At 51.6% G+C, this 26726-nt stretch overlaps 1 protein-coding gene across 3 annotated transcripts in view; it reads right to left on the bottom strand.

The window, feature by feature from the left end:
- Positions 1-26726, bottom strand: part of Itpk1 (inositol-tetrakisphosphate 1-kinase) — a 135563-nt gene that overhangs the window by 95970 nt on the left and 12867 nt on the right. For 2 of the 3 annotated variants that reach the window (XM_052185199.1, XM_052185203.1), the window contains exon 2: positions 9238-9262. The exons of the other annotated variant lie outside the window; for it this stretch is intronic. In XM_052185199.1, the coding sequence (XP_052041159.1) occupies positions 9238-9262 (25 nt within the window). The remainder of the gene's footprint in view (positions 1-9237; positions 9263-26726) is intronic. 3 annotated transcript variants of the gene reach the window in all.

Here is a 26726-nt window from a genome sequence, read left to right as displayed (position 1 = left end):
GAGAAGAGAGCTCACATGCTGGGAGGCGGGGGCTTGGTGCCGGGTCCTGGAGAGGGTCCTGGAGAGGGAGAGCGTGCCTTGAGAAGTGCCCCTGAGACTGGTTTTGAGGGAACAATTCATACCCGCCAGACGGAAGAGAGAAGGGTGTGGCCGGCTGCAGGAACAGAATGTCTGGGGGGACAGAGTATGTCTCGAGGACACTCAGGGACACTGGGGCTCACTCAGTGTGCTTTACAGGCACACTGGTTGAAGCTGGAACTTGGGTACCCTGGAGCAAAAACCCACTACAAGGGTTCCGTTGATCCTTTTCAGGAATGGGCCCATCGCCGGGCAGTGGTGGCGCAGGCCTTTAATCCCAGTACTTGGGAGACTGAGGCAGAAGGAAGCAAAGTTCAACCTGTGCTTCACAGCAAGTCTGAGAGCAGCCTAGACTACAGAATATAATTCTTTATCAATATATATTTAAAGTTATCATTACTAATGTCTTAAAAAGAGGTAGGCCATCAAGACAATGTACTAGGTCTGAACAGCAGCTCCACAGCCTTCCTGCTGTAGGACTCTGTTTGCTCACCTGTAAAATGGGGGTGATAATGAAAGTATTATCTACTAAAGAGAAGATTTATGGCTCCTTGTCAAACTACTGCAGGAGGATCCAAGCAGTTAAATGCTGGGAAAAGATCCTAAACACAGGAGGCCTTTCACCACTGGCTGTGGCCACCCCTCTCCACTATCAGGAGTGCCCCTAAAGAGCTCTCAAGAAAACTAGTGCCTAGGACCCAGCGGCTCCACCAAGTCTCTGCCACTCCAGGGGCCCAGAGGCCAGTGCGGGGCATCAGGGCATGGGGCATCGTCCTCTTCCCTCTTCCTGGACGCAGAGCAAGAGAAATCTGATACAGCCTCACCCTTTCCCAAACTAACTGACTGCCCAGAGGCAGTCTCAGTCCCTATCACTCAGAAACATTTACAGGTGACTGGAAGGAATAGTGAGACTGAGGATAAAACCCGGCAGGAGCAAGGTGTCCCTTGGGTGGGGCTGGTCATTGTGGAGACACAAGCTTCTGGGAGGAAATGTGAAACTCTTTAAGACCACGCTCTCCCAATTTTGGAGTGTCATATGGTTTTCTCATAATAGAAAGCTTTACAAGCAATATTGAACAACAAGTGTTCTAGAACCTAACCTGCCTTCAATGACTTCTCCATCTTCTTCCCGTCTCCCTCTCCCCCACCAAGCAACTTTAGACAATGACTAGCGTTTTTTCTTTCCTCATTTAGAACACAAATGACAATCTTATAAACATAACTGGACAATATATAAGGAGAAAAATAAGTGTGTGTAGGTATTTACACCAGAGTACAAAACAAGAGCTCAGTCAAGGTCATTACCCAGAGGGCAACTGTGCTAGGGCGTGACCACAGCCATCCTACAGAGTGGTTGTTTAATGCAGCCTCTGCCTCCCTGGGTTCTTTAACATCCTATCTCCAGCCCAGAACCCGGCATGAGGGACACTGTGGGGAGACCGTCCTGAGACACAGCCTGTAGGCACTGTGAATGACAGCGCACAGATTGCAAGCAAGCCGTGGCCACCGGCAGACCTCAGGGCCTGGGTGCCTCCAACTCAGTAAGGTCACGTCTAAAAACCTATCCAAAGTGAATGCTGGGGTATGTTCTAGACCTAGCATCAAACATCCATGCTAACAGTATTAGCGGCTGTAAGCCAGAAGCAATCCTGAGCTGAGGCAGACGCGCAGATGGATAACTGGCAACGGAGGCAGCTAGTGTAAGAGTTCATCTATCCCACGCAAATGCAGGTCCCAAGTCGAACATCCAGACATAACAGCACGTTTTCATGATTTGTCTCTGGGCTGGCAAGGCCCAAGGGACGCGATGGCATCTATGCCCTCATCCCACAAGCATAGCACAGAGGCTGGACCCTTGGAAGGACAGTTGTGGGGGGCAAGGGTCTGTAGAAGAAGTAGAGCGGGGGGGTCACAGCCAAGAGGATACTGAGCAGCTCTAAAGGCAAATGGCAGAGGGGCTGGGAAGGGAGACCCTGCCTTCCTACCCTGCAGAAAGACAAGGTGCCTTGTGTTCTCTGGAGGAGAGCAGGCTATGCATGGCTCTTGCCTGTGACTGTGATAAAACTGTGATAACTGCCACATCAATACACCATTCCCTCGGCTGCAGGGCTGCCCCTACACTCCCCCAAAATGCGCCCTCATCCAACGTGACCAGTCCAACGTGACCTCACGTTCTCAGCTCCAAGTGTCTCCGGCTGCAGCAGGCAGGCATCCAGGTCACAGACGGATTCCCATTGAGCTAGCGCACCCAAAGCCTCCCGCAGTGCCAGCAATGGTGGAGCCATCTGAGGAGCCATCCTCGGAGCAGTGGCTTCACCCCAGAACTGGATGCTACCTTCCAAACAACATTTTTTTTTTGCTTTTCCTCTTCCAAATCCTTTCCCATTCCTTCCTGGGTTTCTTTGTCTTGCTTCTCTTTCCTTTAGTCTCATGTGAACTTGCCTTCCACACTCCATCAGAGGACATCAGGAAGCTTTGATAGCAGACCCTGTGGAGGCTCAGGCCCAGCTCAGCTCAATGCAAAATCGGAAGGCCTGGGGTTCGTGGTGCCTGAGAGTGTGGACACGCATGCAAGCACAGGGAGCCTGCTTCCCTGGTCACCTTCGCCCATCTAGACAATGAAGCAGAACTTTCAGTTCCAAAGAGAAAGGCTCATAGAGCTGAAGCGGGCTAAACACTCAGGACAACCGCCTCCGTTCAAGGAAGCTAAGAACGGGGGAGAGATAGAGCTGCTTGTAATTAATGGATAACTCAGTAGCAGGGCATCTGCTAGAATGTTCAGATCCTGGGTCCATCCTGAGTGTTACACACACAGCACAGACATACATACATGTGCACACACCAACCAGAACAGAAACCGCCTTGCAAATGCTTCAGGGCTCAGCAGCCATCTTTAGAATGTTCTCACACCGTCTTCCAAGATGGGATTTTTATTTTGTTCTGTTCTGTTTTTGGAGACAGGGTCTCACTATGTAACCCTGGCTGGCCTTGAGCACACAGGGATCCGCCCGCCCCTTGTTCTACAGTGCCTGTACTAAAGGTCTTCCAAAATGAGATGTTTTTAATGGCTACAAGAAAGCTGATATGAACAGACTCTAATTTACATAACTTTCCCTTCCATGTGTCATTATTATTACAAAAGAAAAAAACAGGGATGAACATAAATTTGTCTATTTAACATATCCAACTAAGTGGCTGACAGTGAAAATAATTTTCTGCATTTAGGAAAAAAATAATAACCTGTACTTTAGTTGGAAAAAAAAAACATGCAACTTGTCTTTAAAAAACAAAGGCCGGGCAGTGGTGGTGCACACTTGTAATCCCAGCACTCTGGGAGGCAGAGGCAGGCGGATTTCTGAGTTCGAGGCCAGGCTGGTCTACAGAGTGAGTTCCAGGACAGCCAGGACTATACAGAGAAACCCTGTCTCGAAAAAAAAACAAATCCAAAAATCCAAAAAAAAAAAAAAAAAACAAGCAAAAAAAAAAAAAAAAACCCAAAAAACAAAACAAAACAAAACAAAACAAAAAAAAAAAAAAAAAAAAAAACAAAGAATCTTTGAGATAAAACCCTTATTAACTAGAAATCTAAAAGTTCTTTCCGGTGAGGTTGTACAGCTCCTCCCAAGTCACGTTTGTCCCTTCACAGGCCATGTTGTACACAGCAAAAGATGAAGAGCAGTGACTCAGATTCCTTCACCATTTATCAGGGTAACAAGTATCGTCCCCTTTTAAAGATGAAGAAAATGGAATCCCACAGGCAGAAAACTCGGTTAGGACCCCTCAGAGAAGTGAGCTTTTGTTGTCATTGGCCTCTGATGACCACAGAGAAAAATTCCTGTGCGGAGCCAACCACACCATGGTGGTCATCCTTGGAGGCATAGTCTGCTGAGGGCCAGCTGTGGTCAGGGGGTCCCCAGAAAGCCACTGCTTACAACAGGGGGGGGGGTAATGTTTTCCATGGGCTCTTCCCACTCTAAGGATCCGAATCCCACTATAAAGTCCATGGTGTTTATTAGCACCAGAGAACCAGGAATAGCTGAGAGTTGAAAGAATGGTGCCCCCTTTATGTGGAGGCAGTCTACAAGGCCAGCTGCTGGGGACACTGGAGAGACTGGAGCAGCACGAGGACCTGACTGGGCTGGTCACTCTGTACCTGTAATATCCCTAATAACTACAAGAACTAGGCAACAACACTGTACTAGTCCCCACACCTGGAACTAGGCAGAAAACGTTCTACAAGTAACGTTTGCAAAATTGAATAACTCAGCGCTGTGATAGCTACGGAGAAGTATACTATGCAACCAGGCAACTGCCCCAGCTCTAAATTAGCCAGTGACTGAGGACAAGTCTTTGTCTCCTGAATTCAGTACACCTCTCTGTCATCAGCATCTTCCTCTCCCTGGCTGTTCTCCCTCCAGTCCCTGCAGCCCTGGAACCCAGAAAGAAGCAAGGACCACCTAGAACTGACCCCTCACTCTTTCTTCCTCCCAAATCCACCCAGGTACCACATCTGCGGCCTGACCTATCTCCCTTCGTTGCCGTGGTAACTATAGCCCAACTGGGAGATCCCCTGGCCTAGCTATAGCCCCAACTTCCTGCTAAAAATCTGGTTTTCTGCCTTCCAAACCAGCTTTTTCCTGACAGCTTCTCTGTGTGCTCTAGGGGGCGTTTCCCCCGGGCCAGTCACAGCATACCTCTTTCCTATCAGATACCCTCCCATGCCCAGACTCTGCCCCCAACAAAGTTCACCCAGCCCCTTAGTAGTCTGGGCTCTCCCATTCTCTCCAGCCTAATTTCAGGGCCCACAGTCCAACCTACCTAGACCACTAATTATCAACAGATACCTTTCCCATCCTCCAGGTCTAGATGCAGGATACTCTATGTCCCATCATGCTAACACATACTTTCCCATAACACTTAGGGCCTGTTCATTCTTCATCAAAAGGTATCACCTTCTCTACAGGGCTGCCCAATGCCGCTGCCGCCGCCGCCTCCTCCTCCTCCTCCTCCTCCTCCTCCTCCTCCTCCCCCTCCTCCTCCCCCTCCTCCTCCTCCTCCCCCTCCTCCTCCACCACCACCACCACCACCTCCACCACCACCACCACCACCACCACTTCCTCCTTCTCTCGCTCCCTCAAAGACCCTAACCCACCAAAGAAAGCCTGCACCACCCACAGGGCGTGCCTGTCAGCTCCAAGCTCCAAGCAGTCATCATGCATGTGGTGCCCAGACATACGTATGGGCAGAACACCCATACACATTTAAAAAAATTTTTTTTAACATTTCTGCATCTCAGTACAGCTCAGGAAAGACCAGCACGGAGATCCTGCTCCCTCTTGAATCTGGGGAAGTTACTTGCCAGCCTGAAAAACAGTGGCTGTCCCAAGACTAGACTTCATAATGTCTGAATTTGCCAAGAATTTGGACGGAGGAATCTGTCATTGGCTACTGTACTTTTCACACTTGTGGCTTACTCATTTAAAATAAAAGCCCAGGCTAACAGTCCTTGCCTTCTGCCCCGTGGGGTGGAAGCCAGGCTTAAGCTGTGGCAGGGGCTTTGCCAGCATGACAGCTGCAGGCAGGCCGAGTAACGCCCAGTCTTTCCAGATCTTGCTCCACTGAGCTTGGGGCTATGGGAGGACGGGGTAATAAAGCCCTGCATAGGAGAGTCTCTCCTGCATTCATCCACAGACCGGACTGGAGGAACACAGGGCTTTTGATGAGTCCTCAGGGAAGCCCAAGACCCAGCCTCAAATCCAAGAACTCCCTGCTCAACGATTTGTCTCTCCAAGAATATAGGCACCATTCTATGTTAGCACTTGCTCTATGTAGCTAGCAACTGTCTGGCTAGGTTTGAGGCTTGTGGCCTTGGCCAGTGATTAAGTCCTAATGGGTCTTTGGGCTTGGACCATGACTCTTAGGCAGGCCCTACTGGGTGCATACAGCTTACCCCACCCGGGGAAGTTTCCTGTCTGACCAGATGGGACGAAGATGTCTCTGACCCTCTGGGCCCCTGGTCACCTACTGGAGATTGGCCACCCAGGTGTCCAGGCTGTGATGCCTATTCAATCTACACCTTGTACCTTACCTCCCCCCTGGGGTTCTGCCCAGTGCCTCAGCACTAAGCTCAAAACAGGGATCCTGCCTCTCCATACCAGGCCTGCTGGCGGCCCCTCCCTCCTGAGTTAAACTGAGCAGAGCGATACAGCTTACGGTAAATCATGCCATGAGAGACCAGGGTGAAGGTGATGGGTCCCCTGCGGGAAGACCTGCAGAGCCTCATGATGGCCTGCCGCTGTCCCCCTTTAAGGAAGTACCTGGTTCTGAGATGTTAACAGCCTTCAAAACAAACCCCAAGATTAATGTTTAGAACGGTCTCCAATGGCCTGCTTCTAAGCTGACATCTGAAATGCCCTGTAGTTTAAACACTTGCGGAGGATGTCATATCCAACGTGATGTAAATTATTAACATTAGAAAATAAAACTGTTATTATTCCTCTTTTAAATGGTTCCAATGTGGTGTAAATACCCTGGTGATCTGCAATCCTCCGTCATCCATTTTCTGATTATATAATCAGCCCCTTCTTAGACAGCTGGAAATCAAACACTGCTTTTTCTTTTTCAATCTTTCCTTGGAGATGTTTAAACTGTCAGGGTATTTTACACTGGAAAGTCTCTTACTAATTATTCTACAACACCACCAATCTAAGGAAACATATGTACAGAACTGTTCCTTCTTCAAAGACTTTTTATGTGGTCATAAAGCTCTTATACACATCAGAAGTTTCTTCTGAACTAAATCATTATTGGTTATGAATGCATAATTGATCAACATGACCAACATATACTCAAAACTGCACAAGTAACATGCACAAAAAGAAAACTTTATTAGAGATGCAGCTTTCAGTAGGCTCATGGGACTTTTTAAAAAGTCATTTCCTGCATCCTACCTACGAGTCCTACACCCACTGACAGAATAAGACAGTTTTAACTCTGTTTCAACTTTCAGTTTTCATAGAAACAAGTGTTAAAAATCAAGGGAATTGGGGGGGGGGTGAATGTCAAATTCACCACCCACGTGCCAGCCTGTTGATAACTCCATCCGGTCCCCCTTTGGTTTTGTTACCAGCACCAAGGAACTGACTCCAGCCATTGTCCCCCAGGATTGTCATGACCAGCTGCCTTCCTTGATGGCGAGGGCTGTGTCCTGTGGTCCCACGCCGAGGTACAGCTCTGCAGACCATCAGCCTGTGTGTGCCAGGCTCAGTGCCAGTCACGTCACCTGACCTGACTCAGTCCTCACAAGCCTGGGACTAGGCCTGCTGGGCAGACTGGCAGGCTCCTGGCACAGTGCAGGCCACCTTGCCCTGCATCTCCACACACACTTCCCTGGCGGGAACGGCTGGGGCAGACAAGAGATCTGCCAGCTCTCACTGCCCGGCATCATGTGCTCACACCAACTCAGCTTTAGGATAAATGGCCACTTCCTGGTACACCACAGTCCCCATAAATGCCCATCACTGTTGCCAACAGGTAACAGGAAGAGAAATGACTTCCGTGACCTGGATAAACGGGCAAGATCTTCCCCGGGTTATCCATGCTTAGGTCCTGAACCCAGGTCCTACACCCACTAAGACAACAGCGAAAGGCCAACAACAGTAGGTGGGGGAGTATCATGTAAGTGGATCATCCACCCACCTGCTGACCTCTCCAAAAGGTCACAACATCTTGAGCCTCAGTTTCCACATCTCTACAAGAAAGATACCTTCTCCCACATAAACAGGCCCTGAGAGAGGAGGTGGATGCTGGGATGGCTCAGACACCCTAACTCTAACCTGCTCCCGCCTAACCCAGGGACCGGCACCCTGCCTATACCCAGCTTCCAGGAGCCCACATCCTGGGATGTGGTGAACGAAAGCCGAACTGATTTTGAAAATCCAGCCAAGTGATCTGCCTTCCAGTATTTACAGAGTCTCTCCCAGTGTCTTCAAATTCTGGATGCCAAGAGGGGGTGCAGAAGAGGTATCGCCATTGACTTTATTTTTAGACAACCGAGTAGAAAGTGCTCAGTTTGGCTTCGCTCCGTGCCCAGACACCACTTCCTCCCTCAAGCCGCCATCCAAATGAACAACAGACACATCTTGAGAGATCTCAGAATGCTTTTGTCTGGCACACTCTAAACAATGGCCCCAAAGCTCCTGTCCACACCCAGCCTGGGTACCAGGAAGATCTGGGGCTGGCCAGGTACCTGCACGCCTGCTTTGGGAAACCCTTTCCTACCGCTGCGGAGCAGAGCCTTCCTGAAGTTAAACAGAGAAGCTTTAAGTGTGTATGCCCCATCAGGCTTTCTGGAAACTTCCTCCAGATGTCTGCCATCAGCCTTGATCTGGCCCCCATCCCAGGCAACCCTCTGCAGCTGCATGAAGATTCAGCCTTTGGAGCAAACCCAAGGGTGGACAGCTTGGTACACCGTCAGGTTCGTCTTGCACAGGGACAGTGACACAGGAAACCAGGCACAGCTTTGGTGCACACGTCATAACCTGGCCCTCACTATGGGTCTATATCTGAGTTCACATCCACCACTCTACTGTCCCTGGAAAGACATAACCATGAAGGACAATGTCCCTGACCACGATATCGACAGGTAATCCCGGGCCCAAGCTCTCTCAGCCGTGCCACACGTGCTGACCGCCCTGAGGTGGCTGCAGCCGGAGCCTGGGTATCCACTTCAGGGCCGTCTCTCCATTCCCTCTTCTCCACCCTTCTTTCTATCCACACTTGCTTCCCCCTTCCCTTCTTCCGCCTACCACTCCTCCCTCTATCCATCCATCCTCCTCCTTTTCCAGCCAGTGAGCACAAGACAGCAGAGACAGCTAGGCCGCACTGCCCCTTCATCCTTCCTAACACAGCCCGAGTGTCTTGACCTCCAGGACCCCTGGCCCTTCCTATTCCTCACCCATGTAACTCTCCAAACATGAACAGCCACCAGCAAGTCTGAACCCAGCTGGGGGCAGAAGCCATGTCAGCTCTCCAGGGGAGCGGGGCAGGGCGGGGCAGGGGGGGATCACAATCCAGGTGTCGACAAAAAGCAGTCACGAAGACACATTAAGTGCATGCTTAGGTCAGCACATGGCAATGTGCAGACGTGGTCTCACTCACCTGCACGACCTCTATCCCTCGCTTCCTGAAAACAAAACAAAAAGAAACAGCGTTACTTCAGCAGCAGGAGGAACTACCCTCTCCACACTATCCACTACAGTCAGCTGAAGGCAGGACCTGGAAGGGCAGCATGAGGAAGGACGGCTCAGGGAGCAGGCCTCTCCCACCAGCAGTCTCAGAAGAACCACCTTTCAAGGACAAGGTGTGTGGGCCCTGAGCCCCCACTTCCCCTCACAACCTAGAAGAGATGGCTGATTCTCAGGGGAACTTGGCTGGTGCCCTGCAGAACTGACAGCAACTGTCACCCCCAGCCCCTGAGCCAGGCAGGCCTTCAGCAGGAAGAGCTCTGGCCTAGACTCCTATTCGCCTCAATTACTACAGACAGATCCCCAAAACTCTCACCTCGATCTGAACACCCCGTCCTGGTTTCTGGGTTCGCCTCAGCCTATCATACTAGCCAGCCACTTTCCCATTTGTGCTAATCCAATGACCTCTAGCTGACCATATCCTCCGCCTCTGCCTCCTGAGGGCTGGCATTAAAGGTGTGTACCACCATACCTGCCACTAACTGTTTGTCTGTGTAACCACTATAGGTTTTATGGTTTTTGTTATGGTTTGTTTGTTTGGAGACAGGGATTCTCTGTGTAGCTCTGACTGTCATAGCACTAGCTCTGAAGATCAGGCTGGCCTCGAACTCAGAACTCGAGATCCATCTGCCTCCTGAGTGCTGGGATTAAGGGCCTGCCCTACCACCCAGCCAACCATTATTATGAGCTCTTAATGTACAGAGAAGGTGCGACGTTTCCCTGCGCATACGTCCTGATGCTTTGCTGTTGTTTCTTCTTCATGCCCATTCCTGTCTGGTCACTGACCTGAGGGAGGGTCTGCTTCCTCCCTCAACCAGTCCCTCTTCCTGTTCCCCTGTCACATGCATTCGGCTGCCCTCACCCCTCCCTTCCCTCATCTAGTCCTTGAGCATATGCCTAAAGGATTCGGAGTCAGCACACTGTGTCTGCTGCTGCACCATTCACAGAAGGCAGTCGACGGGACCAGTCGACGGCTCTGTCGACAGATGAATGCATAGAGAAATGTATATACAGTGGAATTCTATCCTGCGGTCAAGAGGAGAGAGACCATGGCACTTTCAGGGGAACGAACGGAACTAAAGTTCACTGTGCTAAATGAAATAAGCCAGACTCGGGAAGACAAATATGTTTTCTCTCACGCTGGGGATTAGCCTGGGATTTGTGCCCTCCATCTTTCTCTCACGGGCAAGTATCCATCACCCTTGTCTCATCACACACACACACACACACACACACACACATACAGACAGACACACACACACACATTTAAGCGCGTAGGTTCTGTGTACAGCTTTCTGGAGCATACCACACTAAGGCTTCCTGCTCCAGCCATTCATTGACCTGCCTCGAGTTTCTTACTGAAAGCCCAAGCTAGGGCCCATCTCCGTGAGCTCTAACATGCAGGGCTATCTCAGTCCTCTCCAGTGTGAACACCATCCAACCTTCCCCCACCCACTCACTCAGAGAGAAATGGCAAAACCAAGACCCACAGAACCTCGAATGGACCAGATGAACATTTTACTGAGAAAGGGCAGATGCTTAGGAAGAAAAGGCTGGGTCCGAGCAAGGTCAGAGGCCTGCAGTTGACTCACCTGGGCGCCCTGAGGCGGAAACCGAGTAAGATTAAAAGCTGTGCCCAGGCCTCGTCCCCGAGCCTACCAGCCAACAGCTGCTCATAAAGGGCTGCTGTCCAGTGGGGCTGTAAACATGGAAAAGCAGCTTTGCTCCCAGCCCTGGCACAATAAATGCCACAGCCAGCCTGCATTCCCGACGCCTCAGGAAGCAGACAGGATCTCCCCTCAGCTGAGGTCATCCTCATCACGTCATGTTTGCCAGCCGCTGGGCAAGTGCTTCCTGAGGGCTAACAGAGGAACGGACCGAGGAGACGGTCAGGCTGAGGACCACTAGAACCAGTGGGCCAACTAGAGAAAGCAAAGGCTAGTGTGCCCTTTAATGCTATGTCCCAAAAGGACCTGGCCCCAAAGAACCCAATGAGGGAATGCTATGGTGTCACCACTGGGGATTCTCAGGTCATTTCACCTCCCTGCACTTCCTGCAGGAATGGCAGGCAATACCCACCTGCTCCCATGACTGCACAGGGCAGGCCAGACACACAGCAGCACGGCCTCAGGCCACCTGTGCCCACAGCCAGGGGACAGTCATGAGGAGCCTCTGCAGACTGAGAACCTGGATCACCTGCCCCCAAATCATCCCAGTCCAACTGAAGAGAGAAGCAAACTGTAGCTGGCCTCAGAGGTGAGGGGACCTGGCCCACGCAAGTCACACAGCCTTTAGCTGCTCAAAGATGCACTCTTAAACATCAACAGCATATGGATGGGAAAACCAGTGACAGAAAGGCACACATCACCCATACCTGGAGGGGACAGTTCCCTCTGGGGAAATATGCCGATATCCAGATGATGTCGGCACGTGGCTCTCACCTGCTAAGCAATGGACAGGTCTTTAACAGATGATATGTATCTAATAAAGAAGCCAGTGAGAAAGTCAGCTGCCTGTCATCTCAGAGGGCCGAGCGCCCAGGGAGTCCAGGCAGCTTACCCAGCTCAGGACTCTAGGAAGAGGGAGGAAGAGGGAAGACAAATGGAGACTTGAGAGAGAGAGAGAGAGAGAGAGACAGAGAGAGAGAGAGAGAGAGAGAGAGAGAGAGAGAGAGAGAGAGACCCCTCTCCTTACACAGGCACTGCCCTTCATTGTTGTTCACCGGCAACCTGCAGCCCCACAAGGAGAAGGTCTGAGGTACTGTATTACTCAAAGGAGAAGCAGGAGGATGTTCAGAGGCTTGGGGAAGGTTCCCAGACTGGAGTGACATAGTTGGACATGACCCTCAGGTAGGCAAGAAGAGTCTTCAGCCTCTGGGCAAAGTTCTTGAGCCTCTGACGCCTTAATGTACTAGGGAAGAGTTGGGTGACCAACTTGGGGAGAGGGGGGACCCCATAGCAACCACATCTCCTTCCACCTCACAGGAAAATCAAATAGCCTGTCGGGCTCACTTTAGTTCTTCCTCAGGGATCCCCCAAGAGCAGACTCTTGAAATCCTGTCCTGACCAGAAAATTTAGAAAGGAAATCACGAGCCAAAAGCGAGGGACAGGAGAGGAACATTAAAGGCGGGCGAGGGAGAGAGATCGGGGCTGGCTGTAAGGTGACTTCTATCCGGCCTCCCTCATCACCCAGACACACAGTCGTATGAAAGCTGGGGGCTCTGGGATGACAGCTGCCAACTGTCTGGAGCGCAGAAGAGCAGAGCGAGGCGCTTGCCAGACGCCACGGAAGACACAGCATGCAGCAGTAAAAAGAATCGTAATTCCATAAGAACAGCACCAAGGCCCCAAGAGAGCGAGCGCTCGCAGGGCAGAGCCCCGAGTTCCGTACACAACCCCACTGAGAACAATGTCCAGAAGGAGAATGAGTACTTGTATGTGTACAGAATGAATCCAAAAGCACCGCAAGAAGACCTCAGCAAGGCCTCCTCCGGGCAAGGGCAAGGGCGGCTGAGAGGAGGGGCTGGAGAGAAGGCAGACTTCTCCATTGTGTCCTTGACAGAGTGAATGAAACATCAGGCCTCCCCAGAGACAAGCTGAAGTGACCCCAAGGCAGGGCCACACAACAGTCACAGCAGACACTCAGAACTGCGGTTCTAGGTCAGAGCCAACATCCGGATCCTTAGGGGGCAGGTCAGGGCCCAGGCTACAGTATTTACTAGAGCTACGGGGCTGGAGCAGCAACGGATGGCCTGGAGGTGGTTCCTGTTTTCTGTGTTTTACACTACAGGCAAATCCATTACTTTCAACAATACCAGAAAAGTAGCAATAAAAGTTAAAGCTTAATAATTTAAATGTTATTAAAATCCTGGGACTTTTCTTGGTAAAATTTGGCAAGTTTGGGGCAGAGGTGCACTCAAACTCATAATCTTGTCTTCCAAGCTGGACCCCTCTCCAGAACTCCAGGGAGAGTACACCCTTGGGGAGCCAAGCATTTGCAGAAAGAGAAGGTTGGCCCCTCCTTTGGAGAGGAACAGCTCCAGGTTCAAGATGGTGGCCGTCCACACTAGCAGTCCTCTTCCTGGACTCTAAGTGCCACCAAGGTCCCTCCCTTGGTCAGCCGTGGGCACAGTCCTTGCCTCGGGTAATGAAACAGAACAGAAACAGCATGTACTTCAGGAAGTGGCATTCGGCAGTAACCACTGGACCCTCTAACTAGTCCTCCCGACCTGGGCCAATCTGCAAAGAAGGTAGTTACCAGGTGGACCCTCACCCAGCCTTCAGAAGGCTGAGGCAGGAGGACTGTGAGTTTGAGACCAGCCTAATCTGGGGAGATGCAGTTCCCCCCAAACCACATCCACAAAAGCAGGGGATGCTGCCAGCTGGGAGTGGTGCCACGGGCGGGCAGCCAGAAGACAAAGGCTCCATAATGTGCAGGGCAGAATTATCTGGTCTAAAGTGACCACAGTGCACAGTCAAGGGGACACAGCACTGGAAAGTGGGCATAGCCACAGTGGACTCTATATGAGCCTTTGCTAGGCCTTCGGTGTTTCTTGAACATCTGTCCCTGCAGCCTGACCTAGCCTGTCCTGACTTGACAACTGCAGTCCAGGAAGCAGGGGTGTCCTGCTTCCTATCTCTACACCCCCAAACTTTAAACTCCTGGCCGGTAGCAGATTTAAAAAGCAGCCTACAAGGTACTGAACAGCCAGTAACCCCAGACCCTTCCCTCACCCCAACCCCCACAGTCCCCTTCTCTAAGTCACCTAAGCTTGGCCCACATCTGGCTTTCCCAGCCCTTCTCTCTGTGTGAATGCCTTCAAGTAGCAAACTGCAGCTCACCCTAAGAGCCGCTCTCGTGCCTCACACACCAAGGACCCCTCCTCAGTGGCCCTTCAATTGCACCACCAGCCAGCACTGCCAATGGCTCCCATGAGGCTGCAGGCAGCGGGGCCCTGGACCCAGAGGCTGGTCTTGATTTCTGCCTTCCATGCCCACAGCCATGCCCAGCTGGCGCCACACTGCACTAGCGCCCACTTTCCAGACTTCCTGTGCCAGGCTCGGCCCGGAGCCACCTGCCTGCCTGCTCCCTCCCTGGAATCCCCGTTCCCTTGCCGACTGCTCTGTGATTTGGATTTCCCTCCTGTTTAACAGTGCCAGGAACTGGAATGGCCTGATATAAAGACAACATATGAACAGAATTTTAAGGCCGTACAAACATATGAATTGTTTGGACAGCAGCAAAAAAGAACCAGATAAACTGGAGGCTGCCATGTGTTTGTTTGGTTTTTTTTTTTTTTTATGGGATGGGGGTCCGTTCCCTCAATTGAAAGTCAACCACCTGAAGACCCCGCCCATACTGTGTGCCCCACCCAAGGGAGGCAATCAGGCCCAGGTGTGGATCTCAGCCCAGATGAAGCAACCTGACTCATCAAACCCTAGGACCTTGAACAAGCCGGCAAGGCCTGGAAGTGGCTCTTCCGGTGAACCTCCACATGCAGAGCGGATGACTCACCCAACACCCAGGAGTGGCAAGGATCTGAGAGGCATTGCCCACGCAGCCCACCCTTTGGTTTTCAGAACGGAATCACAGCAGGGCTGGGGTAAGCCACACGGCCTTCCAGGATGGGTTCCAGCCAGCCAGAAAGGTCTCAGGTCTGTCCTTCAAAGCTCTGACACACCTAAACTCTCTAAAGCACAAAACAAAAAATAAACAAAAAACAAAGCAAACAAACAAAAAACTCACCTTGAAATCTTTTGGGCCCTCAACTAGAGGCCAAGGATGAGGAGACCTAACAGAAGGCTTCTAGGCCTCCCTCAACCTAGCTACCAGTCCACTTTACTGAGACCCACAATGTAGCCTACTTCCTGGATACAGTACTCTGAGCCCCAAGAATGCAAGAATCATCTTGGCCTGGAGAGCAAGGTAAGCTTTAAGCAGGTGGTACTCTGAGACTCTGAGAGGGAGATGTCTGCTGACCACAGTTCACAGATTTTCTAACACCTACTTTCAAGGTGCACCCACTATTCACGGAAGCAGCCCTGCACGTATGCAGCAAGCATGCAGGGTGCTGACACTCAGAAAGGCTACCCACATGTACCTGAACTGTCTCCGGAGCTGCCAACATACCCTTCACCTACAAGCCCCCTCCTGATCCCAGGAGCGCCCAGGGATTCTGAAGCCCACACATGGGGGGAGGGGGGAAACTCTTGGACATAGATTTCCCTCACCTGACTGTCACCATCAGATGTTGGGGTTCTCTGTGGAACCGTGGCACAGGGGAGCCCCTAAACCACAGGTCAGATGTTAACAGTCACATGAAAGATAGAGGAGCACAAGCCTGTGTGCCATGGGGTCCCAAGCCCAGCCAACAGCCTCACCATCCTCACCAGCAGGAGGCGCCTGAGGGTTCACGACAGAGCAAGAGCCAGAGTTGGCCAGGCCCGCCTCAGAGAATTGTCTGCATATTGCCCAAACCTTAGTCCCAAGACGCAAGCAGTGGCTTTACCCTTTATCCGCTGGTCTGCCGTAGGGTAGAAAGCCAAGAAGCCTGGCTCTGATACCCACATGGCCATAGTGAGTTCTGACCTTGACCCAAATCTGCTCTCTGAGGTTGCAGTCTCACCCCAGAGCCGGAGATGGTCATTGTGAATTGAGTCCTGTATTCATAGCCTATGGCTTCCGTAACAAATGAAACACATTGGCTCCACGGCGGATAACTAAAAGCAACACAGAACCTTCCATGGTGTGGGTTGGCCTGTTCTTCCTTCTCAGGGTGGGAGGACTGCACCCTGGCCTGGCCTCTCCAGTTCTAGAAACTGTCACACTCTTTGGCCCCCAGCCACCTCGCTGACTAGCCTCATCTCCTCTCTTTGGCACTCCCACCTCCTCCTCTTATCAGGACCTTTGTGACCGCCCTGGGTCCACCCAGCTAATCCAGGGCAATTTCCCCGTCTCGGGATCACCCCTGTGGTGGCACTGTGCCCTCTGACCATGCACGGCAGCTGGATCACAGAGTCTGAACATGAGGACCTGGCCATCTCTGGAGGCTCCTTGTTCTGTCAGCTGCAGCACCAAGGATTCAGCAGCGAATGCCACCCTGTGACACCAGACACTCCCTCAAAGTACCCAGGGTAGAGAAGGGACAAAGGATAACCTGCCCAGGATTTTAAGGGGAATCTAGATGGCCAAAGGGAGAGTTCGCATGGTGCCCACAGAGTCAGAGAGCATTACCAGACATTCCCACGGGGTCCCTGATGAGAACGAGAGTCTGGGAAGAAGAGGGGATAGTCCTGGGCCTTGGACACCTAAGAACCCAGGCCTCAGACCTTGGCTATGAACTAGGGAAAAGGGTAATAATCTTGACCCCAAATTCATATTGAGGTCAAGGAAGGATAGCAAGGCCAGCCATGTCCAACTCCAGGGCTCCCTGCTGAGAGGCAGGTCCCACCCTGGACTCCGCCAACACTGTGTAGTAACAGACTCTCCAAGCATGGAGCCAGTTGGGACCTAGAACTGGGACAGCATACCAGGGCCTGGCCAGGGCCAATCAAACTCACCATTTATAAGCCTGAGGTGTAGTGACCTGGCCCCAGTCCCTGTCCCAAATGCACTGTGCCCCTTGTCTCAACAGGTAGCAACTTGATCTGAGACTTGAGACCCTCCAGTTCCCAGAGATTCTGAAGACCTGGACATGACCCAAACAAATGCTAGACCAACACCTGCAGCACCCGGGCGGCCCCATTCCTACTGAGCCTGCTCCTCGAAGCCAGATGAGGGAGGGGACGAGGAGGAGGGGAAGCCGGAGGGGCCTGTGAGAGCCAGGCACTGCTCATGTGCTGAGCTTCTCCTCAAGCTTACCTCCCATAATCCCCCGGGCACCCTGCTGCATGGGACTGATGCCCACGCCTACTCGGTCCCAAAGGCTGGGAGCAGGCAGAGAGCAAAGGCACAGTCTGAATCCAGGACTGTCTGTGAGTGACGGTCTCCTCAACCTACAGCAATGTAACGGGCCTGTGTGGGGCTGTTCACCTGGCTGAGGCTCAAGGGAGCTGGGTGAGGCCTCTGGGATATTTGGAAAAGTGTTCTAGAGAGATACCTCAACACACCCTCTCCCCCAGCCGCAGAAAATCCTCTCTTGGAGCCTTGGTCCTCAGGGTAAAGTCTTCCACAACCGAGGAACAGCCCTGACTAAAAATCAAGGGCAGAGAAGACACTCCCTAAGGCGTGGCAGGACACAAACATCCCAGCCTTCTCTCACATATAGCCTGGACACGGCCTGCAGCATCCAAGGTTCAGAATTAGGATGAACCCAGGCCCCCTTGGGGATCATCCCTCAGCACAGGACTGACTTCTCAAGCAGAAGGAACCTTCTAAGAAACAAAGGGGATGAGAAAAACGGGTGCCAATCACAAAAGAGATGGTTAGCTCCCAGAGCAAAAGACTGTAGGGTAAGAGGAGAGTGCCCACTCTGAGAGAAGGCTGTGCACACCAACAGTCAAGAGGACAGGCAGACAGACGCTTGTGGCAAAGATGACAGAAGTCTAGAGAATACCACCCAACCTCCAAAGGAGCCTGAAATCTGCTGTAGGGCAGCAGAGCTGTGGAACAGGTGGGAAGGCCTCAGAAGACCCCACTGCCCAGAGTCAAGCTCCAGGGCTAGCGCCTGGCAGGCAGGCACATGCCCTCCACCTCCTTCCCTCCCAGAGTTCATGCCCTGCTGGGCTCTGCAGCTAGAGTCATGGCAACAGGCCCTAAACATCTGCAGTAATCCCTCAGAGCCCCACACAGGGGTCACCGCAGCCAACGGACCGATGCCAAGAACCAGGGCCCTGTACAGAAGAAATGACAAAAACAGGAATCTCTTTCTCCAACTGGGAGAGAAGAGAGGGAGAATACCTGGCAGGCTTAAGGAGCAACAAATGCAAAAGCACAGAGCTGTGTGCTGTGGGCAGCAGGCAGCGTTCCTGCGGCCTGTGCCTGTGCCTGTGACCCTCTACTTCAGAAGCATGACTCAGCTCACCATCCTACCCTGTCACACCTTCCTGGAGCTTCTCTTACCACCTGGCACTGAGGCCCCTAAAAGATGCCACCTCCCCACCCACAGTGCACACCTGGTCTGCTATGCCCTGCTCACAGACTGGTACACACACACACATACACACCCCGCACACGCACACACTAACCACCTGCCTACATTCCACCCAAATACCAGACACACACCTTTCTATAATCTACCACTAAATCCCCTCCCAGGAAGGACCCATCAGAGGTACAGAGGCCAGGATGCCATGGGGCTCAGGCCCTGCCAAGGCCATCAGCCAGAGGCCTGCTCCAGATGCACCTCTTCCTCCTGGACCATGCGACCCACTCAGGAAGGCAGGGACCGTGCAAGAATGACCCCAGATATCAGAGTGCAGTTCAGGAGGCTGTGGGGCCAGTTCACAGCAGCTCAATTAGTTTTGATTTCCCAGACTAAAGTCCTCTGCATGACTGGCCTCCCCCTTCACCCCCTATACTAGAGAAATGGTTTTATTCATCCTATACTTCCTATGTGCTTCTGAAGAGTGGTTAGGGGCCAGGAGGTTTCACCAATGGGACTAACGGGGTAAATAAGCAAGCCCTGAAACGGGTGCAGGCTAAGGCCGTGAGAGTCTAGGGGTGCAGCAAGGACAAGCAGTTCTAGAAGCAGTGGGCACACAAAGACCAATGCTAAGAAAGAGCAGAATCTGGACCTGAGAAAAGATCCCCGGTGGCTGGGCCACCGAAGGGAAGGACAGAAGTAGCAATCTGAGGCCCGAGAGGCCAGTCCGTTTATGGCTAGACTGCCTGGGTCCAGGAATTCACCTTCTTCTGGCTTAAGCGCCTCTGAAATGGGCTGTTGTCACCCGCCGCCACTCAGCATCCAAACTGAAAAGTCACCTGCCTCCTGCTGAAGACATACACCAACCTGGAGCCACGCCAGGTCCAGCCCCACCCTCCTGCTTCTGTCTGCCATCCCTGTCTCCACAAAAAGGACTCACTGTGGTGTCCCAGCTGCCCGGAGCTGGAAGGAAAGGCGAGAGGAGGAAAGCAGGTGCCTCTCAGCTGAGGGGATCCCAAGAGCACTGGTTGGCTGATTGCATATAATTAGGAAGAGAAAAAAAAAAAAGCTCTTGAAAATTAGCTTCCCAAATGCAGATATAAATGCAAGTGTCCTTGCAGAGTGATTACAGCGTCGGCCCAATAAATGTTTTACCAGCAGCCCAAGCCCGTCCCCACAGCAGGAAGAATACAGCCAAGGAAGATGCCAGGGCCAGGTGGTACCCAGACTGGTGCTCCCAATGGCCCAGGGAAAACATCAGCATGGGAGCAGCCCACGCCCAGCTCAGGGCCTTCCCTAGAAGGCACCTGGCAATCTCCCTTCTTCCTCACGTTCCCTTCCTCACAAGCTGAAGTGCTACCAGCGACCAGCTACCAGCACCCAGACCATAAGAAGGCCAGCCTCGCCGCCTCCCACAGCCAGGTATTGTGCTCTATGCCTCAGTCTCCCTATCTGCAAATGGGTACGCCAGTGGAAGATAGCTTGGGATGTTGCTGGAAGCGGAACACCAGCCCCTCCCACTCAGCTTCCACAGCAGCAGCAACCTGTCCACAAATGCAAAAGATGGAGTCCAGGAAGGCTAAGCAGCCATGAGGTCAGCCAAGCAACACAGAAGCCACCTAGATCTGCTCAAATCCAAATCTGTGCTGTCATCACACTTGCTTGGTTCTAAATGATAGGAAAATGTCTCTCTGGGCTTCTCGGCACACAGCTCTTAGACAAAGTCAACCCTCCCAGCCACGGCACTGGGGCCTCTTCAGAAGTCTGGGTTGTTAGACTACAGGTCTGGGCCTGTGGACGTGAGGTGCAGGGACACTCTGTAACTCTAGAATGAAAGGTCCTGCCTAGGCCCTCCCTACCCTGAGTACCAGAGTACTGCTAGTAACTTGGTCCACCTCAGCAGCCGGTACCACAGCAGTGGTTCACATCCCCAGCCTTGCTGTCTCACCTGCCTTCCAGTGGCAACAGGCTTTCCAGGCCTGCCACAGTTCTCCTTAGGACAAAGCCACACACAGATCCACATGGGCCACACCACGGTGAATGAGATACTGTGTAACAGGCTCACTCCAGCGCTTGTTCCAACAGCCAAGCTCCAGACTCAAGTCTTCCTAGTTCTAGGATTCTCCTGCTAGCCCACATTCCCAGCATGGGGTGGGTGGGGTGGGGTCTGGGTCACTCAACTCCTCTGAGAAGCCTTCCTTTCCTTGACTGTGTATGGGAGGGCTAACTCTACCTGAGGACAGTCCCCGGGAGAGAGGAGCAAGTTAGAACCTTTGATGGCCCAGCAATTCTGGAAGGAGGAAAGCAAGCCAGCTATAACCTTACATCCCTATCATCACCTGGAAACCAACAAGGGCTAGCTAGGGAGTCTGGGGTAGCCCAAGACCAACCTGTGAGTGCCACAGCTAGCCCAGAGAGGCTGTCCAGGGGATATATCTATATATATATGGGCTTATTCAACCCCTATATATATATGGGGATATTTCAACTGACCTGGGACACAAGGACTGTTTTATCCGTTTCCTGACCCCAGCAGGGCACTCAGGCTCCAAGCCGACCCCTTGCTCTTTGTCAGATGTTATGTGAGATCTACACCTGCCATTTGAGGTTTCAAGGGCACATTAGTATCTTGAGATCAGGGCAGTAAATCGGGGGCTGTCATCTCCATGGACATCACTGTGCACATGAAATGGTAGAATAGGAATGGTCCCCTTGGGCTGGAGAGATGGCTCAGTGGTTAAGAGCACTGACTGATCTTCCAGAGGTCCTGAGTTCAATCCCCAGCACCCACATTAAGGAAGTGAGAGAATAAGAATGCCACCCCACCCCCACCACCGCACACTTGAACGCTTGTCAGCAGAGAATGGAACCTTTGAAACAATGGAAGGATTAGAAACATGTGCCCTCGTGAGGAGAAAACGGTTGTCATCGGTGCACCATATCTGCCTGCCATCCTCCCCACCAGGATGATAATGGACTAAGCCTCTGAAACTGTAAGCCAGCCCACAGCTAAATTTTAAGAGTTGCCTTGGTCATGGTGTCTCTTCACAACAGAACAGTGACTAAGACAGAAGCTGGTACCAGGAGTAGGGTGTCATACATGTACACGTGAATGCCCAACATAAATTATTTGAGAATTTCATACATGGTATTTTAGTCATATTCACGACCCTCCCCCAACTTCTGAGACTTGCCGCATTCCAAACCTGACTTTTAGTGTTCCCCTCACCCAGGTAGCCCTGCTTACATACTCTTGAGTGTTTGACCTACCAAGTACCACACCCTTAAAGAAAACTAACACCAATATTTCTCAAACTGTTCAACAAAATAGAAAGGGAGGGAACACTATGAAGCTTAGTTATGAAGCCACAGTAACACTAACACCAAAACCAGGTAGACACAGCAAAAGTAGAGAACTAGGCAATACTTAATATCCCTGATGGATACATATGCAAAAGTCCTCAATAACCTTCTTGCAGATAATATTCAAGAGCTGCTTATTAAGGCCAGGCATCGTGGCACAGGCCTACGATTCTGGCACTCCTGAGTTCAAAACCTGCTCCAAGCACATCCTGTCACCCCCAACACAAGCTCCCAGCTCCCCTGACAAATCTTGGTGCTCTTTAACTTCCTGTTCCTGCTGCCTGCCCCCCACCCAGCCTTTCTGAAGCTGATTCCTCTCCCACTGCTCAGACAGCAGCTGGGATTCTAGTCTTTAAAAAAGCCTTCCTTGACTACAATGGGAACTGTCCCCAGACTCCTACCTCTCCTCCCAATTTCCTGGTCTCAGCTGAAATTACTCCCTTATCACTTCTCTGCCTCTGTCTACCTCCACAGATTAAAGTTCCAAAGGACAGGAGGGTCGCAGCTACCTACAGCCACCTACAGCAACCTACAGCCATCTACAGCCATCTAAAGCTACCCACAGCCACCTACAGCCACCTACAGCCACCTACAGCCTCCTACAGCCGCCTACAGTTACCTACAGTCACCTACAGCTCCAGGTGGACCCCACGACTCTGACCTCCACGGCACCTGTCTCCACGCTCATACCCCCATTCTGAGACACAGACACACATAATTTAAAACAAAAATGAATCTTTTTTTTCCCCTTGAGACAGGGTTTCTCTGTGTAGTACCAGCTGTCCTGGAACTCGCTCTGCAGACCAGGCTGGCCTCAGACTCAGAGATCCACCTGCCCCTGTGTCCTGAGTGCTGGGATTAAAGGCAGGGACCACTGACACCTGGCAATCTTTTTATTAAGAATTTAATAATAATAATAATAATAATAAAGAATCAGAAGAGGAAGGCATTTAGAATCATAATAATGTACGTGTAGTGTTGTCTACCCTGGCAAGAAGACTGAAAGAATCCTAAAGATTCGATAATAAGATTACAGCCCAATAGAGCACAGTATAGGCAATAAGTAGATCAATTCTGCAGCAATTAAAAATAGTCATTCTCTGCTGTCCTTTGTCCTCAGGCAAGCCAACATCTTTAGAATTATATTTTTATACTTTGTCACAAAAAAAATGTTTACATATGAAATCAGATGTCAGGATTTGCTTCAAATACACCAGAGCAATAAAATTAAGAACAGACATCAGTTAATATTTGGTAGTTTCTAAGGAGGGGTAGGGCACAGGGCTGACCTTATCAATCTTTCTGTTGTTTATATCACAAATTTTTATAATGAAAAAATTGATCAAAATAAATTTTGTATTTGTTTCCTTGGTTTTTGTTTGTTTTGAGAAGAGAGTCTCGCTCTGTAGCACTGGCTAATCTGGAACTCACTATGTAGAACAGGCTGGAACTCACAGAGATCCACCTGCCTCTGCCTCCAGAAGGCCGGGATTAAAGGCACATGCTACTATGCCCAACTCTCAAAATAAACATCTAAAAGACCATTCTATGGGGCTGGGGCTATAATTCCTCGGGAGACAGTTAGACCTCAGGTCACCAAGACACTCGCTATTAGACTGCGTGCTTAACGTGTGCCAGCAGTTCCAAAAGGAGGGGGGAGAAGGGGTGGGGGCTGGGAGAGAGAGCTAACGCTGGTGTAATATAAATATGGACTCTGTTTACACCACAGTGCCAGGTGCAGAAAGCAGAAACCAAACTGCTACATGTACGATGACTTGGAGTCTATGACAACTCTACACCAAAAGAGAGCACCCAAGAAGGAAATGCGGACAGGCGTCGGGTGGGGGGAGTCTCTTCAGTCTTTGGTTTGATGCTGTCTGCAGAGGGCTAACTCCAGGGAGGAGATGACACCCCTGGTCTCCTTCGGCTGGGGCTCAGTGCAAGCCAGGGCAGTTGAGGCTCTTCTCACAAACAAATGGGACAAGGGCTGAGAGGGAGAAGCACTGGTTAGAGGAGGAGGGACACTGAGGAAGTCAGCCTGTGGGTCTTCACCACAGGCAGTCTCTCCCTGAACCTCCCCTGCCCTCCACAGGCCTCAGCTCCCCACCCTGGCTGGCATAAGACAGAAGAGAGATGGTGGCCCAAGATCAGCCCCTGCTGGCTTAAAGGGCCAGCCACCTGAGACTGGCAGTAACAATGGGCCCTCAAATGCATCTTCGGCTAGGAAAAAAAAAAAGGCTTAAATGAGAATAAATTAGGATCAAACTGCTCATGGCATTAGAACCCATCTCCACCAATCTGGTCCGAGCCTCCTCATCCCCAAAGTGCCCCAGGCAGATGCCGGTAACCCATTTTACAGAGCTCAAGTTTGGCCATGCCCTATATGCTGGTGTGCCTCCTACACAGTATCCAATGGTGATGGCCAGTCCCTCAAGTCCCCCCGCAATGAGGGCAGCAGTGGCTTAGACCAGGGAGCCCCTCTGCAGAGCAAGAGAACTGTCAGACTGAGCGTGTGTGTCCTTCCAAAAAACTCAGAGGTTGAAGCCTTATGCTTCAGTAAGACTGTGCATTTGGACATCCGGTCTTTGGGAGGTTATTAGGTTTCGATGCGATTGTAAGGGTGGGGCTCCCATGTGGGATTGGCACCCTTATCTAAAACAACGAAAAGATCAGTTTGCTCTTCCTCCTGACAGCTGAAGACATGCCTAGAAAGCAGCTGTTTGTATGCTAGATAAAAAGCCATCCCAGGGGCCAGACCAGCAAACCTTCCCACAACTTCCAATCTCCAGGCAGGACAGCTACACGTTTTGAGCCCCCAGGCTGTGGTATTTGTTACAGAAGCCAGAGCTGACTAAAAGAAGGGCAAAGGGTGACCATGAGCCCCTTGGGAGGTCAAGCCTCCAAAGAAACTGACCAGAGCACGTCCAAGTCCAATGTTGCCCAAGAAGAGCAAAGGTAAGAGATCTTCCTGAGTTCTTTCCTGGACAATAGAAATCCAAAGTCAGCACAGAGGGGAAAAGAGCAGGAGGACCTCAGGTACCTGCATGAGTACATGTATGTCCATTCTCATGTGTGCTTATAGAAACACTGAGCTGGTCTAAGAACATGCGCGCACATACACACACACACACACATACACACACACACACACACCTGCCTCTGGGGATTGGTTTAGTATAACTCACTTTAGTGTCATTTGATTTTTGAGCATGGGTAGTTTTGTCTATCTGTCTGTCTGTCTCTCCCTCCCTTCCTTTTTTTTTTCATATGAAACAGGGTCTCAGTGTATTTTCCAGGCTGGCCTTCAACTTGAGATCCTCCTGCTTTGACCTTTCCCCAGTGCTAGGGTTCCTGCAGGAACTACCACACCCAACCTCTGGTGTTCTGTCTCTCTTCTCTTTTAGAGCAGGGCCTTTTAACCAAAGCTATTTGGTATCTTTCACAGTCTGCCTGAACCAGGCCCCTAGAGGCTTCTCAGAACTGCAAGGGCCAAGTCACTGACTTACTGAGCCAGCCTGGTTTCAGTTTCCAGAGCTCTGACTTCAGCGGCCGATTAACCTAGACCCTCTTCATGCCCTCCCACGGCCTCCTATGCCAGGGCTGACCCTGCCCTGAGACGGCAGGAAGCCCCACAGCTAAGCAGAAGTAGTGACGGGCAAGCTCGCTTCCCGGGACCTTTGAGCCGGATCCTCACATAGGAACTGTAACACATCCCCACACAGCCAAACTGAGTGGGCTGAGCTCTGACCCTAGTTTCTGCTTCCCTGGGCAGCTCGAGGCCCAAGAGGATTCTTCCCAGCAGACAGGACAAAGGTCTGTCCAGCCCTGCTGGCCATCCATGATGGCCACAGTGAACCTGGCTGGGACAGCCCTTCTCTCAGAGCTTCGCCGCCACAGCCTCCGCTCAGCTGTCTACCTGGCCATCACTAGAGGTCCACACCTGGGAATCTGGGCCGCCCAGTGGAAGTTCCCACAGAGGTTGGGCAAGCCTAGGGAAGGGTTCCAAACAAGCCCCCTCTTCCTCTGGCCCCAGGAAGGACCACGAGGCCCCAAACCCTAACCAGGCCCCATTGGCCTGAGCTACCCCCCCTCTACCTGCCATCTTTGCTCAAGGTCCTCAGGTGGGCAGACTGCAGCCCAGGGGCCACGGCCTCAACTTTTCCAGGTAGAAATGTTCCTGAGGGGGGAGAGGTCCCACAGCTCCCATGGGACTTGCCAGATGCCAAGACCCAGCTTGACACCGTCGGAGGTAAGCCCCGGGACAGATCAATGCCCCCCCTAGACCAGCCACTCCTCTGGATCCAATGACCCAATTGATTGGTCAAAGCTGCTCCTGGCTCACAGGAGCCTCAGGGATCCTGGCAGATACACAGCTCCACTCTCCCCAAGCACGGCCAAATGGCAACAGGCCGATGTGTTTACAGAACACATGGACTGTTTCACTCCAAAACACTTCAGTGTCAGTACCCCAAGGTCCTGTCAGCAACCTCATCCTTTACGGTGCTGGGAAGCCTCCCCAAGACCACGGCAGGAGGATACCAGCTCCAAGGACATCCATCTGCCAGCCTTCTCAACCCTGGCTCCTTCAACGTACCTGTGTAGACTTACATAGGGAAAAAAACAGAATCAGGCTGATTTGAGGACAAAGGTGGCCAAGTACTGAGGCTCTGACTTATGGGGGGGGGGCATTCATCTTTCTCCTCTTAGGAATAGTATTCTGATTATAGATAGTGTGTGTGTGTGAAATCTCAGGCCCCTGCCCAGGGTCTTTACTGTCTCCAGAACTGAGAGATGTTTTATAGTAGCCCTTACCTTCATATGGCTGGCAACTGAAGGCCGGTAAGGAGAGGCCCTCTCCCCACCTCCATCCCATTGCCTCTAAGAAAAGCCCAGTTTCTCTGAGGGTTACCTTGTCACCACTAAGGCCTTGAGGCAGGGAATGGCCCATCCCCAACAC

This window comes from Apodemus sylvaticus, chromosome 6 (genome assembly GCF_947179515.1).
Source record: "Apodemus sylvaticus chromosome 6, mApoSyl1.1, whole genome shotgun sequence".
Taxonomy (NCBI): Eukaryota; Metazoa; Chordata; class Mammalia; order Rodentia; family Muridae; genus Apodemus; species Apodemus sylvaticus.
The sequence above is the reverse complement of the archived record's forward strand: the minus strand, read 5'-3'. Positions and strand labels throughout refer to the sequence as shown.